At 43.9% G+C, this 15,134-nt stretch overlaps 1 protein-coding gene across 8 annotated transcripts in view; it reads right to left on the bottom strand.

Moving 5' to 3' along the window:
- Positions 1-4,917: 4,917 nt before the first annotated feature.
- PALM2AKAP2 (PALM2 and AKAP2 fusion) overlaps positions 4,918-15,134 on the bottom strand; it is a 268,242-nt gene continuing 258,025 nt past the window's right edge. For 7 of the 8 annotated variants that reach the window (XM_063423821.1, XM_063423823.1, XM_063423826.1 and 4 more), the window contains 2 exons: positions 14,477-14,515; positions 4,918-8,439 (listed from right to left, as the gene is read on the bottom strand). In XM_063423821.1, coding sequence (XP_063279891.1) covers positions 8,347-8,439; positions 14,477-14,515 — 132 coding nt within the window. In that variant the 3' untranslated portion in view covers positions 4,918-8,346. The remainder of the gene's footprint in view (positions 8,440-14,476; positions 14,516-15,134) is intronic. The other variant, XM_063423822.1, reaches the window with a different exon arrangement.

The following is a 15,134-nucleotide window of genomic DNA, read 5'->3' as shown; positions in this document are numbered from 1 at the left end:
ATCTCTTCTTTCCAGAGGACCGTGCTGCTCTTGCTCTGCTGCAGACGAGGCTGCTTTGCTGCTGCAGGGGCAGGACCTTGCGTAGGTGATGTGAGATCATATCTCTCACTGCCACATGTGATGCACTTCCACACCACCTCTTTCCAAGGGTAAGTAGCTGTCACCTTCAGGGATTTTATGTTGGAGGTCACCTCCAAGATGCCAGTGGGAATTATTAGCAGCTAGCAAGTAATGTCTGGCCATGAACTTTAAGGCACTCTCTGCAAGGACACATAACTGGGGCAGCCTAGGGCAAAGCAGGAGGATGCCTGGGGAATAAACTGAGCTCCTGACATTTTAAAACCACACCGATTTAATATTTCTATACAGGAAGGGAACAAGCAAGATTGGAAAAATAGAGCACATTGAGGTACTGAAATGCTGGTTTGATCCTTTAGTGCTTGAGCATTTTTCTAATAAGTTCCTTGGAAACATCCAGCAAAGCTTAGAAAGACTATGTTGACATATCTTTTAATTTATAAATTCTGAGTCCTCATGTCAATAAATTATGAGGCTCCGGAACAATGATATCATTCAGCTGTTTCCTGATTCCCATCCGCTGAAGACTGACCCAGCAAACAGTGGCCAAGAAGGACAGCTGAGCTGAACTTTGTCCTGTACCACCACAGTGCAGACCTGGCAGCAGGTGAGACTGACACTGTTACTGGCAAGAGGGTTTTTTTGTGGTTTCCAGAGCTTGGGTAAGTAGGCTTTTTGCTGTGCACTTTCCACCCCTGCTGAAACATTGCCTGATCATGCTTTCAGCTGGCTTCTGAAATGGCTCCCTCCATGAAAAATTTCAATCAGCAAGATTTTCCTCTATTCATCTTTCTGTTTTCCACTGTTCTACCACTCTGCTCTGACCTGCATTACTAATCCTCACTTTCTTTATACATCAAGTCCCACAACTTGAAATTAACTTTTTCTTTGAAAACTACCCTCTGCACCACATACAAACTCAGTCTGCCTCCTGTTCAGCAGTTGTTTTCCTCAAATACAGCATTAAAGAAAAGCAGAAATCATGCCCTTTCAGCATGAGTAATGCAACCAAGAGAAGATTTTTGTTTCATGTGGCTCTCTCCAAACACCCTTTCCAGTCAGTCCCACTAACGTGTCCACATCATTTTATAGTACACTGGCACAAGCTTAGTCCATGAGCTTTCAGTTGAGTTTAGTGCTGTGTAGCCCTCAAAGAGCAAGGCCCTTACAGTTATGTAGGCATCTAAGTGTTTTGGTACATTTGGATTTAATCCATTTAAGGTTTATCTCATGGTGCTCAGTTTATCCATCTTCCATGGGATGATTTGGCAAAGAAGTGTAAATCCGGTGAAATACCTGAGGAGAGGAGGCCAGCCTCGGAGAGAGTCTGTCTGGAAGCTGACGGGGCCTCGCAGTGGTGGTCGGTCAGGAGGCTCGGTGTAGGCAAGGTGAGACATGTCTGTGCCCATAGAAACCACCTAGTCTGGTGCCCAGTCAGCCCTGGTTTGGGTGTCAATAGTGTCATGTGGAAACCAGAAGGGAACAGCAGATGGCAGGGAGCAGGAAAGAGTAACACTGTGAAAGTCTGGGTCCACCTTGGGCTGATCTTGTACACCAAAACCACACTCCTAGAAGCAAACAAACCTCAGAGAGCGAGCAAGTGCCCTACTTTAGCTTCTGCCTTCTTTCACTCCAGTTAAATAGGGCTGAATACTTTCTGCCACCTCCACACAGTGTGGGGGTTACAAAGCTGTCCAGCAAGTCAATTCTCATTGCATGTCTGGAAACTCCACCTTTCTCCATGGAGATAATGATTCCCAAAGCCCTCTTTCCCCCTTTCTAATAACTGCAACACTCTCAAACACTGCAGCATTGTTGCCTGCAACACTTTGGAAGCTTTATTTGGGTCCTGCAAAGAGTTATTTCACCAAGGTTGTGTCATTATCCATGTGCCTTTGCTAATATTTTCCTGGTTTCTTGTGTTTCACTTGCAGCTTGAGGATTTGATGCTCATTTTAATATAAGGCCAAGAGAGTTCAGATTTCTCAGGTACTACAAGAGGAAGAAGTACTTGTGGGGATCATTTGTACATTAGCATCCTGGCTCTGAGTCACAGTGACACCCCAATGGGGATAGCATCACCCTGGTCTGTCTGCTGCAGCTCAGTATGAAATCTTCCACACTTCGCAGAGCAGATTCAAGCCTGCTCCTGCCCCCTGCTCTGCATCCACCTTCTCAGTCAGCAAGAGTTCCACAACACGAGTTCAGTGCAGTAAGGCCCCTTGCCAAGTGTTCTGTGTGCCCAGCCGCTGTCCTGCACCAATCTGCCTCCCAAGGCAACACAGAGCCTGCAGTTGCTCCCAGCAGTGGCTTCCTGGCAGGGCTGGTGTGCCTCAGGAGCTCCTGTAGGAAGGGGCATGACCAGGGCACAAGGTATGCACGCTAAGCAGTTAAACACAGCTGCTTTTTCTGGGACCCCATCCCAACTGTCTCCCCATGGGAGGTTTGTGAAATGTGCCATAGCTGTCTTCCTGATCCTCTACTGGCTGCAGGAGCGCTTCCTGCATTAGCAGGGGTGCTGCTGCAGTGAGCCTGGCACTGACCGGGCCCTGGGACTGGGGCATGACTCACCACGTCCCTCCTGGCTGCTTCCAGGCGCCGTCCTGGGAAACGAAGCTCTCACCACGGTCAGGGCAATCCCCCCTGCAGATGTCACTGCTGCTACACAAATCCCCACCAAGCAATGCTCCCCCTGTGGTTTGCAGCAACAGAGAATGCGACAAGGTAGCTGAGCACATTTTTTTTCCTTCATCGACTTTTCTTGCCACTGCTCCCACACTCTAGATTGGAACACGACTTGAACCATTTCCAGCTCCTGGTGGCATACCATTCTCAACTCACTGCAGAGCTGACATATGTCTGGAATGGAGCAGGAGCTCTCACACCGATTGCCATGTCTACTGCTCCCTGCAAAAGCTCTCTTCCTAAAGATCCCATTGATAAAGCAGTGGGGTACGATGCCAATTAATCTGTGCTCAGAGCTAGCAGCACACCATGAGGTCTAGATGGCATCCTGGCTATTTTTCTGCTACTGCTTAGGTTGTTTGTTCAGTATTTTTTGTTGGTTTCCCCCCTGTGCTATTGCTGAAGTGACAGGATAGCCCTTGGCTCCCAGTCTTGAGCCACGTGAAACACTGGGATGCTTTCAGCCTTTAGCCTGGGAAGCAGTGGAGGGCTGGACACAGACTGCTAGCTGTTTCCTGCACTGCCCCACTCAGTCAATTCAGCAACTAGAGCATAGCTAAAGTGTTCAGTGATAAAGTTCATGCTTGTATTTGTAGTTCTGGCCCTACCTACCCCTGTCCCTCCACCCTGTTGCAGCTTGTGCCGCTCTGACTTGGTTTCCTTACAGATCCTTGTTTGTAATGGATTTTTTTAATCTCTTGTGCCTATTCACAACTGAAAACACTGTATTGAATGCTCTCCCTCCTTTTACAGCAATTTCATCAATCTGTCTCTGCAGAGTAGATCCTTTGCCTCTCTATTTGCTTACCCATTGTGCTGGGGGCTCTTGAAGCCACCTGAAACTAAACGAGGTACAATACCTTCACCTTCTATGGGGCTATGCCAGAAATTATTGATAAAATACTCTTTTATAGTCCTTTACTACATTGTAAAAAACACTCCGAAGTTTGGTACGTGCCATTTCAGCTATTCAGTAGGGCGACAGGAACTTGAAATGTTCTGATTGTGTCATGAAACAGATAACAACAGCTAATAACAGCAGAACTCACCGCAAAATTTCTGACCTGCTGCCACTCACTGGTGTCATTGAATTACTTTTGCAATGTTTGAATGCTCCTTTGCCAAAGTCCAGCTTTCACTTTTATTTCACATAAAATCCAAAGAAGATGCCTAGGAGTTCCTTTTCCCACTGTGTGCCACCAAGTCCAATAGACCATCCTTGTTGGCACCGAGCATGGCAAGGCAGAGGAAGACAGAAAGCCTCTCCTGTGTTGAGAAGATAGCAACACCTTTTTTTTCAAAGACAGAGGGACTGGAATTGATGGATAAATTTTCAAGCTTGTTCTCTAGCCCATACCTTGATTTCCATTTACTAATTGGAACGTAAATCCACAACTGATTTTCCTTATAGGCATTTCTGATACTATCTGCACAGGGAGAGGAGGACTGGTGCTGTGGAGAGCACAGACTGGAGGTAGCACGTGTCCCCAGCCAACTCCCACCAAAATCACCTGTGTCCTCTGCTGCTTCCCACAGAGGGTTGTAATTAAAACCCCAACTATTCCCGGCACAGGGAGGGGTGGAGGCTGGCATGGACCTGGCTAGATCCCAATGAGTCCCTGTGGCCCTTCCAAGGTGCACCCAGTGCTCTGGCACCTCCCAGCTCTTGCAGGGAAAAGCTGGACACAGCTTCCTCACAGGGGTGAGGGACAGGATCTCCCGTGGTCCGGCTGATCACGAAGGGGGAGTGAGGGGCAATGGGCAAGCAGCTGGTTGCTGCAGCCAGGCATGTGACAAATGGACAAGTGAGAGGGTGTGATCTGCCATGCGGGATAGTGAGGTTCCTGCAGGGGTGAAGGAAGCAAAGACAGAGAGGTCATGAGATTCATCGTAGAGCAGATTTGGCTTCTGCAAACCTCCAGAAGCATGATAGTAGAAAAAACCCAAAAATGCAGGGATGCTCTTGTTCCTGCAACTGACACCACCAAGCGGAGAGAGATCTCTCCCACCTCTTGACAATGAGAGAGACACCAAGTCAAGAACCACAGGAAGAGACCAACTGACTGCCATGGGAGGTGGGACACAGGCACTCTCTTCCAGCCACATGCAGATTCAGGGGCACACTTTCCTGCAACAACATGAAGAAACAGGCAGTTTTATAGAAACACAACACAGGTTTCTATTTTAATGAGAAAATAATTATATACTTGCATTGTAGGCCTCACAGTCACTATAAAACAGAAGCAGGATAACATTTAAGTGGTTAACATACAGAAAGCCAGGTATTGTTGAAACTGGTTGATAAATCATGACAAAGATGCTGCTGCCTTTTGGTTGCCAGACATGTCAATACTACTGTATTTTCCCTCAGAAATGTCAGTACAGAGCAAGATGAAGCCCCAATCGGCAGCTTTAAAAACAAATTGTTCAGAAAACCTGCACTGTAACCCCAAACCAACTATAATCACAAATGCTAATGCTTAGCTATTTCTCAATACACAGTTTCATTAAAACCAGTCTTTGCCACGGGAAAGGATCTGAGCATTTCTTTTGTGGAGACGAAGTTAACTCTGCAATAGTGCTCTTTTGTTGCATTTGATATAGTCATATATAGATAGATATGTATTACTGCCATATACTTATAAACACCTAAGCTTGGTAGCATGCAAATGAAATAACAGAGGCAAGGAAACTGCATCATCTCACTCTTGTTACCACAGCACTGAATGTGCTGCTGACTATAAGTGCCCATAATTTCTGGAAGAGAAAAACTGTGCTGGGTGAAAAGTCTGTCTGTCCTGGACTGAAATACTTTTGTTGCAGGGGCTGAAAGCAAATGCTTCTATCACCGAGAACAACGCACAAAAATATGTCTTACGATGGGTGATTACTGTCACTGGCTTCCAGTGAGAAAGCTGGGGGGAAAAACAGGCCTATACACTAAAAAAAAAAAGATGCAAGCTCCTGGGAGGACAGTCCAGGGCTGACCCAGCTTTCAGGAGCAAACACTGGGGGAAACTTTGATGGTTGCCATTTAATGCAAGACCACCACACCCCAGAGGCCATCTCCTATTCTCAGAAAACTCCTTTTTCCTAGTCTCTCTTAAGCTCTCCCCAAAGGCCAGGAATCTTCTTGACACAGCTGTGCGAAGCTTACATCTGCAGTGATGTATGGTCTCACTAGTGCTGCACTGGTGCTGGTGCTTTTCCTACAGCTGTACAGTAACAACCTGCCTTGAGACATGGATCACCCTTGATTACCATGCCTGAAAAACAGGTCCACTTCATTAAATATGTAATTTCTTCACAGGCATGGAGCCTCTCTCCTTGAGATAAGGTCGCTGCTCTTATCACAGTGAACTCTTGGTTCAGCAAGTTTTCTTCAGTTCAGTAGCACTTATGGAGAAAATGGAAAGGACTGAGTCAATGAGTAGATATAAATGTATTTACTACAGTTTCCTGAAAATGAGCCTCAAAACTGTAAGTGTCCATGGACAGAAATCACATGCTGGAGGAACTGAAGGTGGTGGTGGTGGAGAATAATTTGGTTGCAAGCTCTGTGTTTAAGAAAAGCACCAGAAGTATGTTCACAGTATCGGTACTCATTTTAAATGAACTCACTGTTTCAGGATACAACAGCACAGCAGGTCATGAATTCCATGAAGGAAAGGCTTAGGGAGGACACAGTATCCTGGCTGATGATTTTTTAAAAAATGTTGAAATAATAATTGATTATAAAAGAGAAGACTATTTTTTAGAGAAAAAAGGTTTAGTGTCTTTTTTTCCCCTCACTTCCCAAACTTTTTGGTTTCTAGTCCAGAAATTATGGTTCTCAGTTATAAAATATTCCTATTGTATTGCTTGGTGATAAGAAAGAGTAAACCCGCAGCCTCTATACTACATACAAATACAAAGCACAAGAATAAATACCACATTTCTCTTCCTAATCATCAGCTTACAAAACTGGTCAATACTTTGCAATTGTGACTCATGCAAATACCATGTTGGGTCAAATTTTAATATCACAAATACTGCATTAACTCAGTGCCTTATTTTTATATCCCCTTTCGGAAAAAAAAAAAAATAGCACTCACCCCTATAGCTGGTAAACAGCTGTGGAGAAAATAATGAGTACACACACTGCCATACACTTTCTGGTATGCCAGCCTCATGCACTCACCCACACACCCACACACACACACACCCACACACATCCACACTAATCCTTCACTGCTGATCCCAAGCCTAAGCAATAACTAAAGGCTCTATGGTTTGCTTGTAGCGCTGAAAACACTGGCTGAACGGCTAAAATAATATTTTCTTCCCTTGTCTGCTCTTCCTTGCTCATTCCTTCTAACTCATTATGCCCTTTAGCTTTTTTGTTGCCTGGAAACGTGAAGACTTCCACAAAGCACTCTACTTCAAAGGCTTTTAAAGTTGTATAAATATAATTGAAGACATAACTATGTTTCTTTCTTTCATACCTCTTTCTAGGCCAGAGTCTGGCTTAGTTCATTTATTGCCTCATTTAAAAATTAAATGTCCTTTATTTGTATCTCTTTCCCACTACCTTTCTACTTCAAATTTTCCATCTTCAAAGATTTTACACATATGCCATTCTTTCCCACCCCACCATCAAAAAATAGTTGTCATCCGCTAAATACAGATTTTCTACTTAGAAACTTTGTTGCGTAAATATGCTCTGAGAACCTGGAGTTCAGGTGATATTGCAAGCATAAAGGATCCTAAAGCTAAGGTAATCCATTTGGCTTAGCTCTCATCCCCATCTATTCCACTCCTAAATTGTGATGGCTTGTGTTTAAAACACAAGGACTGTTTGACTGAGTTTGCTGGATTGTACATTTGCAGTAACTGCCTCCCTGTTTGTTGGGTTTTTCTTGTTTTAAACAGATAAATTACTAGAAAGGGGAGCAGAACCCACCCACCCCCAAAAAAAACCCCAACCAACCCAATCCCAAACCCAACCCTTCGGTCTACTCAAAGAAATAGAACAGAGGGCAGTATCTTTGTGTTCTGAGGCTGGGTAGGAGTATGCCGAATTAATGCCGACGGTCTTTGTGCAGCGACTGTGGGAGGCGAAGAAATTGCAGGAGGTTCTGACGGGAGCTGCTGGGTGGACCCTGGTCCTGGGGGCAAGCAGGGCTGGCCATCAGTCAGTGAAAAAATGCAAGTGTGAGCCCTGGCCGCAGGCTCCTCCACAAATGACTTCCTGCCACATACCTGCAGCCTTTCTGGTCTGTGGGCACAATCACCCTCTTGTGCTCACCCCCAAGGGCTCCCACCCCCTGTACCCTTCTCCACTGCATTATTTCAGAGGGGAGATGGAGGGAAGAAGAAGGGGCTGTTTTCTAGGTGTGTTTTTACTGTAGTTTTAGGATTGCCAGGAGCTGGATCATTTCTGTGTCTATGTGCATCAAGTTTGTTGTGTATTTAATAAATATTGGACTAAATGCTGCTGCTTTCATGGTGGGTTTTTGTGTTTGCTTTTTTTTCTTTCTTTCTTCCTTTCTCTTTTTGTTTGGTTCCGGCACGCCCAGTTGCTGTCTTCACCCTGTGGCGTGGTTATTCGTCCTCCTCTCGGTTGGCATAAATGCCAGCTTCCCAGCGCAATGCCAGAGCACTCTTCCTTCGGTTCACCCTGGTTGCCTCCAGGACCTGGTCAGGAGAGAAGAGGAAAGCACAGGATGTCACTCAGGGTGTCCCACACTGTGCATCCAGGCAGGCAGAGCCCAGCCAGGGCAGCCCTCCCCACGGGGCTCCAGTGCAGAAAAGCCTGTGCAGAAAAGGAAGACATGCAATGAAGCACTCCATGATGTGGGAGTGTGGGGATGGCACACAGGAGCAAAGCCACACTGCAGGAGGACAGAGAGGTAGGAGTTGTCTGGCAGCATCCAACTCTCTGTAGGGGAGCCCCAGCTGACCTCTACCACCCCAGCTGCAATATCCCCGTCTCAGGGCCAAGTTCAAACTGAAACTGCCCACCTTTAGTATCAGGAGCCAGCAAACACCCAGCAGCTTTGTCCAGAGGCTGCTCTGGAGCTGCACACCAATCCCAGGAAGCAGACAGCCGCCTATTTCAGCACATCACCCTCTCAGGCAGGACGGGGCAGCGCCTGCCCCTGCCCCTGTCCCTGCCCCTGCCCACGGTCGTTGGGTTGTAGCTACCGCGCACTGCGATCAAAGGGCTCCCAGAGTGAAAAATCACTGCACGCACATGCAAAAGGAGATTTACACAAGGAAGGCCTACAAAGCCTGGCACTAGATGGACCCGACACACTTATGTGTATTTCACAGACACACATCACACACAGAGGTATATGCACTCACTGTGTATCTATTTGTACAGACGCACACACATAAAAATGTAAGAAACAGTCTTAACACGTGTTTTGAGAAAGTCAAAAAGAAAGTGAGACAACACCAAAAGGCATTATTGTGATGTGTCTGAGGTACTCCTCAGCAAATAATGCTTGGCTGTGGGTGTTTTCCACACAGTAGAATGAGATACAAAGGGGTCTGGAGCCTTCTTAGAGAAGTGTACAACAATGTTATTTTCTGACCAACACAGAGTAACGGCTCCATGACGAAAACTACAGAGCTGGCAATGTCAACTGCCCTCAATGTGTTCTAACCATCCCTCCCAAAGAAGCCAACTTTTGAAGCTTTTTACATCAATTAAACAAAATCCCACAACAAATACATGAGTCTTCACTGAAGCAATGCTGGCCATCCCTCGTCCCTAATGCTTCCTGCAAGATGCTCTGCTGACTGCAGAAGAGTAGATAACCTTTTGAGATAGGATGATGGTATTTTATTCTTCTGTGAAGAAAGTCACACGTAGTGAGGACTTAAGTCTTAACTACAAATAAATAGTCTTAAATAATTTCAGACTAAAGAAGATCTTCTTCCAGCTTGTGACAAGCTGTGGTTGGAAGAATACAGAGGTACTAGGCTCCTGCATAGGCAGTATCAGAAAATCAGCTCAGAACTGTCAGCTGAAATTACAGGCCACCGTAACTTTGCTTATGGGAATCAGAATGTGCTACTGAATTTATGCCAATTGTAACCTCTAGACCTTCATTCAGGCACTGAAGACAGGATGGAGTTTGCCAGCATTAGTATTTCTTTACCCTCTTCATTTCTTCTGACTATGACTATGAACAAGCCGAAGAACCAAAGACAAAATCTGGCCAACAGAGACGAATTGTAACAAAAGCTCCATCTCATTCTCAGCACTGACCATAGCTAAAAAGTTAGTGCAGGTGCACTACAGGGATTTTGTTCTGAAATTTTGCCCAAAATCATGCCTCCTTTTTTTGCAGAAGAACTACTAAATTGAGGGAGCAGGCCTGAGTGGTTTCTGTGTTTCCTGGCAGAGGGCAAATGTGCTCATAAACCTAGCAATTTATTAAAAAAAATCATTAGGAAAAAATTGGTTTGAGACATCAGCCTGTAAGCTGTGTACTGGAGTTACTCCCAGGCAGAATGCCTGAACCAAGACACCCCAAAATGAACAATGGAGAAGCAAAACTGGGCATGGGTATCAGTGCATCATTCAGCATAAATTTCAAACTAAAACTGCCACTATATTTTTAAATAAGGTCTGTGGAATTTGGCCTGCAAAAATACACCAGCTGAAAATAAAATGGATTTTACATAGCTTAGAACAGTTTGAAATCAGCAGCTTCTTTGCTGAACATCACAGTATTGTGAGGGTCTCTGGTGATGGATTGCAACAGTCAGGACACTTAAACTTTGAAGATTCCTGCTTTAGATCAGTCAGCTTGTATTTGTCTTAAAAGATGGCGATAGGGTTTCTTCTATTTATCCCCAGTCTGCACACCTACCCCGAAGTTTGTCTGCTTCTACAAATGCTGCTGGCTCTCCAAGCAAAACTGTATCCAGATTCATACCAGAGGTACCATGAGGGTATTGAATGTAGTCTTGGACCTTGCAGAAAAGCAAGTCTGGCTCCGTATTAACACTAAATGGTACAGCATATAAACTAAAGATCCTTTCAAATAGTTATTCCAGAATTATTCTTCTAATGTACTGAAAAGAGTGTTTGACCTGAAACAACCCTTGTTTTTACAAGGCTCTGACAGTTTTGGACCCGCTAGAGATAACAGTGGCATAATTACAGCATGCAACTGGAATGCCTGAGTGGGGAATTGGGACTCCTCAATGGAGCATTGTATTCATGACCCAGGAAGCTGCTTGCCTAAAAATAGCCAACTATCTCCATTTTAAAATATATTTGGCCAGTATCAGGGCTGACTCTAGACCCACCATGAGTGCAGCACCCCCAGGCTCTCCACAGCAAGTAAAAAATGCTATCTCAATGCTTCCCAAGCATACTCCTTGATGATGCCCTGCATCAGCTGAGTGGGTGCAGACAGGGCCAGGCTTGGTGCTCAGGATGTCCTAAGGCAGCCACAGCCATAACTGCATGCAGAAGGAAGATGATGAAGCAGACGCTTCTCTTAAGCTCAGGCTTCTTCTGCTTGTGAACTATGTCCTAATGAAAAGGCCACATCAGGGAAAAAGCAATGTTACATGAAATATCTTATTTAGCAGAGGTGATTTGAATACCAATTGTAGTAGAAGAGGAAGAACTTGGAGAGTAGAAGTAGGTTTGAGGGAAGGACAAAAGATATCTAGGGCTGTAAGAACTGCTCTTCACCTCTCTGAAGAAAATTTCTTTCTGGATCTTGTGGTTTGAGCTTGAGGTCTCACTAAGAATTGCAGAGGGTTCTTTCCTTCAAGATTTCATTCATTTTTTGAGGATTTTGAACAAAAAAAAAAAAAAAATTTGAAACAGCTGACACTATTAGGTGTATAAATAATTTTTCTACCCCTCCTAAAGATGGAGACTAATCTATACTGAGTTTCCCTCCACCAGATTTAACAAATCCAGTACACAGCTTACAGCTTAATAATTGCTCTCTTACTGACAACAATAGAAAGCTTTTTTTTAAATATATATATGCTTTAGTCCAAATAACATGTATCACAATCACTGAAGTAGTGATATTTTTTGAGTAGTCAGAAAATTGACTGCTATATAGTACAAAGACAATTTTTGTTGAACAGTAGTGGCAAAACTGATGTGGAAGTTAAACAGTTTTTCTGAGGTTTAATATCTAACATTTATTTAATATTTATTCTTCCCATTTGAATCTGAAAGAACTAAAAGAAAAAAAAAAAAACAGAAAATGCAAAGGTCTGCCTGTTGAAAGTCTGTGAGCACTGTGTGGTAAAGTTGCTGCAGAAAACACATTCTTGGAGCACAGTCTGCATAAAGAGATGGAAGCACAAATGCAAGGAACAGGCTGCCTGTTCCTGATGTCAGTGTCAGTGTCAGTGTCAGATGTCAGTGATCCTGCTCAGGAACAATAAACCAAATGGTTTAAATAAAACCAGGACTCCTGAGATAACATCTATTTCTTCAGCATGAAGGTATTTTCCTTACTGTACCTACCTAATGCTTTTTTATTGAATACCCAGACTGCTAGTAAACACAGTGAGGAGCTGGGTGTATCTGAGATTAAATTGTGTTTACTTGAAACAAGACAGTGGCAGTATTAAATTGCTGCATCTCAGTATTAAAACATGAACTGTGTGCCCCATGCTATGAAATCTCGCATGTTCATCTTCTGTTTTGTAACACAAAAATTTTCAGCAGTAGCCTTTAATGTTGCATGAACATCACCTTACTGCAGTTATCTGCTACAGCCCGATGGGTATTAAGGAAACTCAAGCTAATGTCCTGTACATTTGAATATATGTATGTCTATAAGGCCAAAAGCAAAAGGTTTTGAGGATAGAAAAATTCTGTACAGGGGCATGCACAAGGTGCCTATGCAGCAGTGGGATGTGCTTTTAGTACAAGGTGCAGGAATTTGAGGGTCATGCAACACATCACCCTAATGAAGCAGGGTGCAGATGCTGTGGTAGCTGAACTTCAGCTGTTACTGTGCCTTGCTGGGGGGCTGTTTTCTGCTTTCCAGAGTGGAGCTGTCAGGATGACTGGAAGACCCTGCTCCCAAGCCAGTGCAAGCACCGGTGGGAATCACCTGCACCGGAGTGCATTTTGGAAGGCTCTGGTGAACAGGAGACACAGGTCAGCTGTGGGATTAGTAGAGAGCAGGGGCATATAGTGCCTTGAGTATTGCTGTTCCTTCTGAAACAACCTGTCTGGTTTTAGCTGCAAATTTCCAGTGAGAATCACATGGTTTCTTCAGTCTGAGGTTGAATGCTGGGGAATAGCCAGAAAACATTCTTTCACCTGCATGAGGAATTGCTGTGTCCTACAGTCTTTTTTATTTCTAGCCCCTTTCCCATTCACACACATTCTTTTCCAGCTCCTTACTCTTTGTATCATTACCATTACACAAGGTGGACACAAAACTATTCTCAGCAGAAGGCCACGGCCTGTGCCTGTAAAGACTACACCTAAACTTCTGCCTCTCACCTGACATCAAACACTGATCACTACTTGTTGTTCACAAATCTTGACTTAGATTATTGTGCAGATACTATGGAGAAGAAAAGGACCTACCTGTGTTTAAAACCAGGACTCTGAAAGCACACTGCTCTTATACTGATTTAACTGTCTATAAATACCCAAAAATCAAGCACTGCCTTGTATCAGTGTGATAAAACCCACTCTAAATTATTTAATGAATAGGAAATGGCATAGACTTGTTTTTGAGGATTTTGAACAAAAAAAAATTGAAACAGCTGACACTATTAGGTGTATAGAAATGTTCATTTACTTGTCTTGAGGTAGTTGATGTGGTCAAATATATTATGGAATAGGAAAAAATGGAAGGTTAAGGTTTATAAGAAAGGTGCTGATGTTGGAGGAATGAGTATCAAATGGTAATTGTCATTACCACAGTCTCCAGAGAAAATTGCAGACACTTGAAATATACACATTACTGAACACCTCATTCTTAACAAACATTGCCAAAGTGTAGTTAGTATCAACTACCTGCTCTTAAAACTACTGCCTTTGGCAAAGTCCAGCTTTGTGGGGCTAAGGACTGTGCCAATTACTACTTTGCTAAACTACCAAATGTCACTGTAAATATCCTTTATTTGGCAGATTTGGGTTTATTCCACCCTGAGACAAACAATGATGCTAAGTTGTGAGACTGTGATCAGTCATCACATCACAACAGACAGGGACAAGGAAAGGTTCACAAAATCAGACTGAGGCCATGCACTTGGATCTGGCTCTTCCACGGATGAAAGCATGGTGTGCAAGTTTTTTTACAAAATACCAGAGATTTTGATAGTATTAAATATATTGTAATCAGAGACAAAGGAAAGCCACAGAAGTTTAATGCAGCATCTGAAGATGCTTGGATCCCAGGTTTAGCTTTGCCAGCTAAATGGTAAGAGGGATTAAGGGGAAGTTCTCACTTCTCACCTGAGGAATGCTCCAGTCCTAGACAACATCTCTTTGATTGCAAGCCCTCCCATGGCAGAAATTGTAACTAGAATCCAAGGGTTAGAAAACCAGCCACACAAATATTTGCTGATGAGAGATATAAGGGAATATCACACACATATTTTTTAATGTGAAATGGCACTGGCACACACTGTGAAAATGCTAACTGCAGCAACATGCACTTGGAATCGTCATGCAAGAAGAGGCAAAAATAAACAAGCAGTTGAAAAGTACCTCAGAAGTAACCTTGCTAGACAGTAATTTACAGGTGTACTGGTAGAAAGGGAAAAGACCAGCATTAGTACATTGAACAAGCATGTTATAACTAGGAAACAAGAACAAATTACGGAAATTCCAAGAACTGGCACATTGCAGAGCATAAGACTTCAAGCAACTTAGTGTCATAAAAAATAAAAAGGAAAGATTAGCCAGTTTGGTGTTATTTTAATGACGTTGCTTGGCCAGTCTCAGTCTTGTTTACCATCAGTGCTTGACCCATTTCCTTGCTGCTGCTTTTTCTCTTTCACTCATCTGCTGAAATCTGTGCTGCAACACATCCTCTGGAAGAAACTGCCCCTTTTCCTGAGCAGCAAAGTTCTTCCAAGATGTGCTTGATTTGCCCTCTCTTTCTGAAAGGCATAACCCCCAAGCCTTGACCAGAGAGAGCACCTTGTAGCCACTAAAGTCACTGAAGCCAGACATGAAACAGAAGGTGGTGATGCCTGAAGCAGAGACTACAGAGGGTAAATGTCCTACTGAAACCAACCTCCTGTCTTTTGTTGTGTCTTATGCAGGGCAAAAGTGAATCTCTGTACATCAGAACTGCTGGTGTGCTCAGCACGAGAGGTAGTTCCTGTGGACATGAAACCTTTCCACAAATCTCTCCATTCAG

This window comes from Prinia subflava, chromosome Z (genome assembly GCF_021018805.1).
Source record: "Prinia subflava isolate CZ2003 ecotype Zambia chromosome Z, Cam_Psub_1.2, whole genome shotgun sequence".
NCBI lineage: Eukaryota > Metazoa > Chordata > Aves > Passeriformes > Cisticolidae > Prinia > Prinia subflava.
This window is presented reverse-complemented; position numbering and strand designations above follow the sequence as displayed.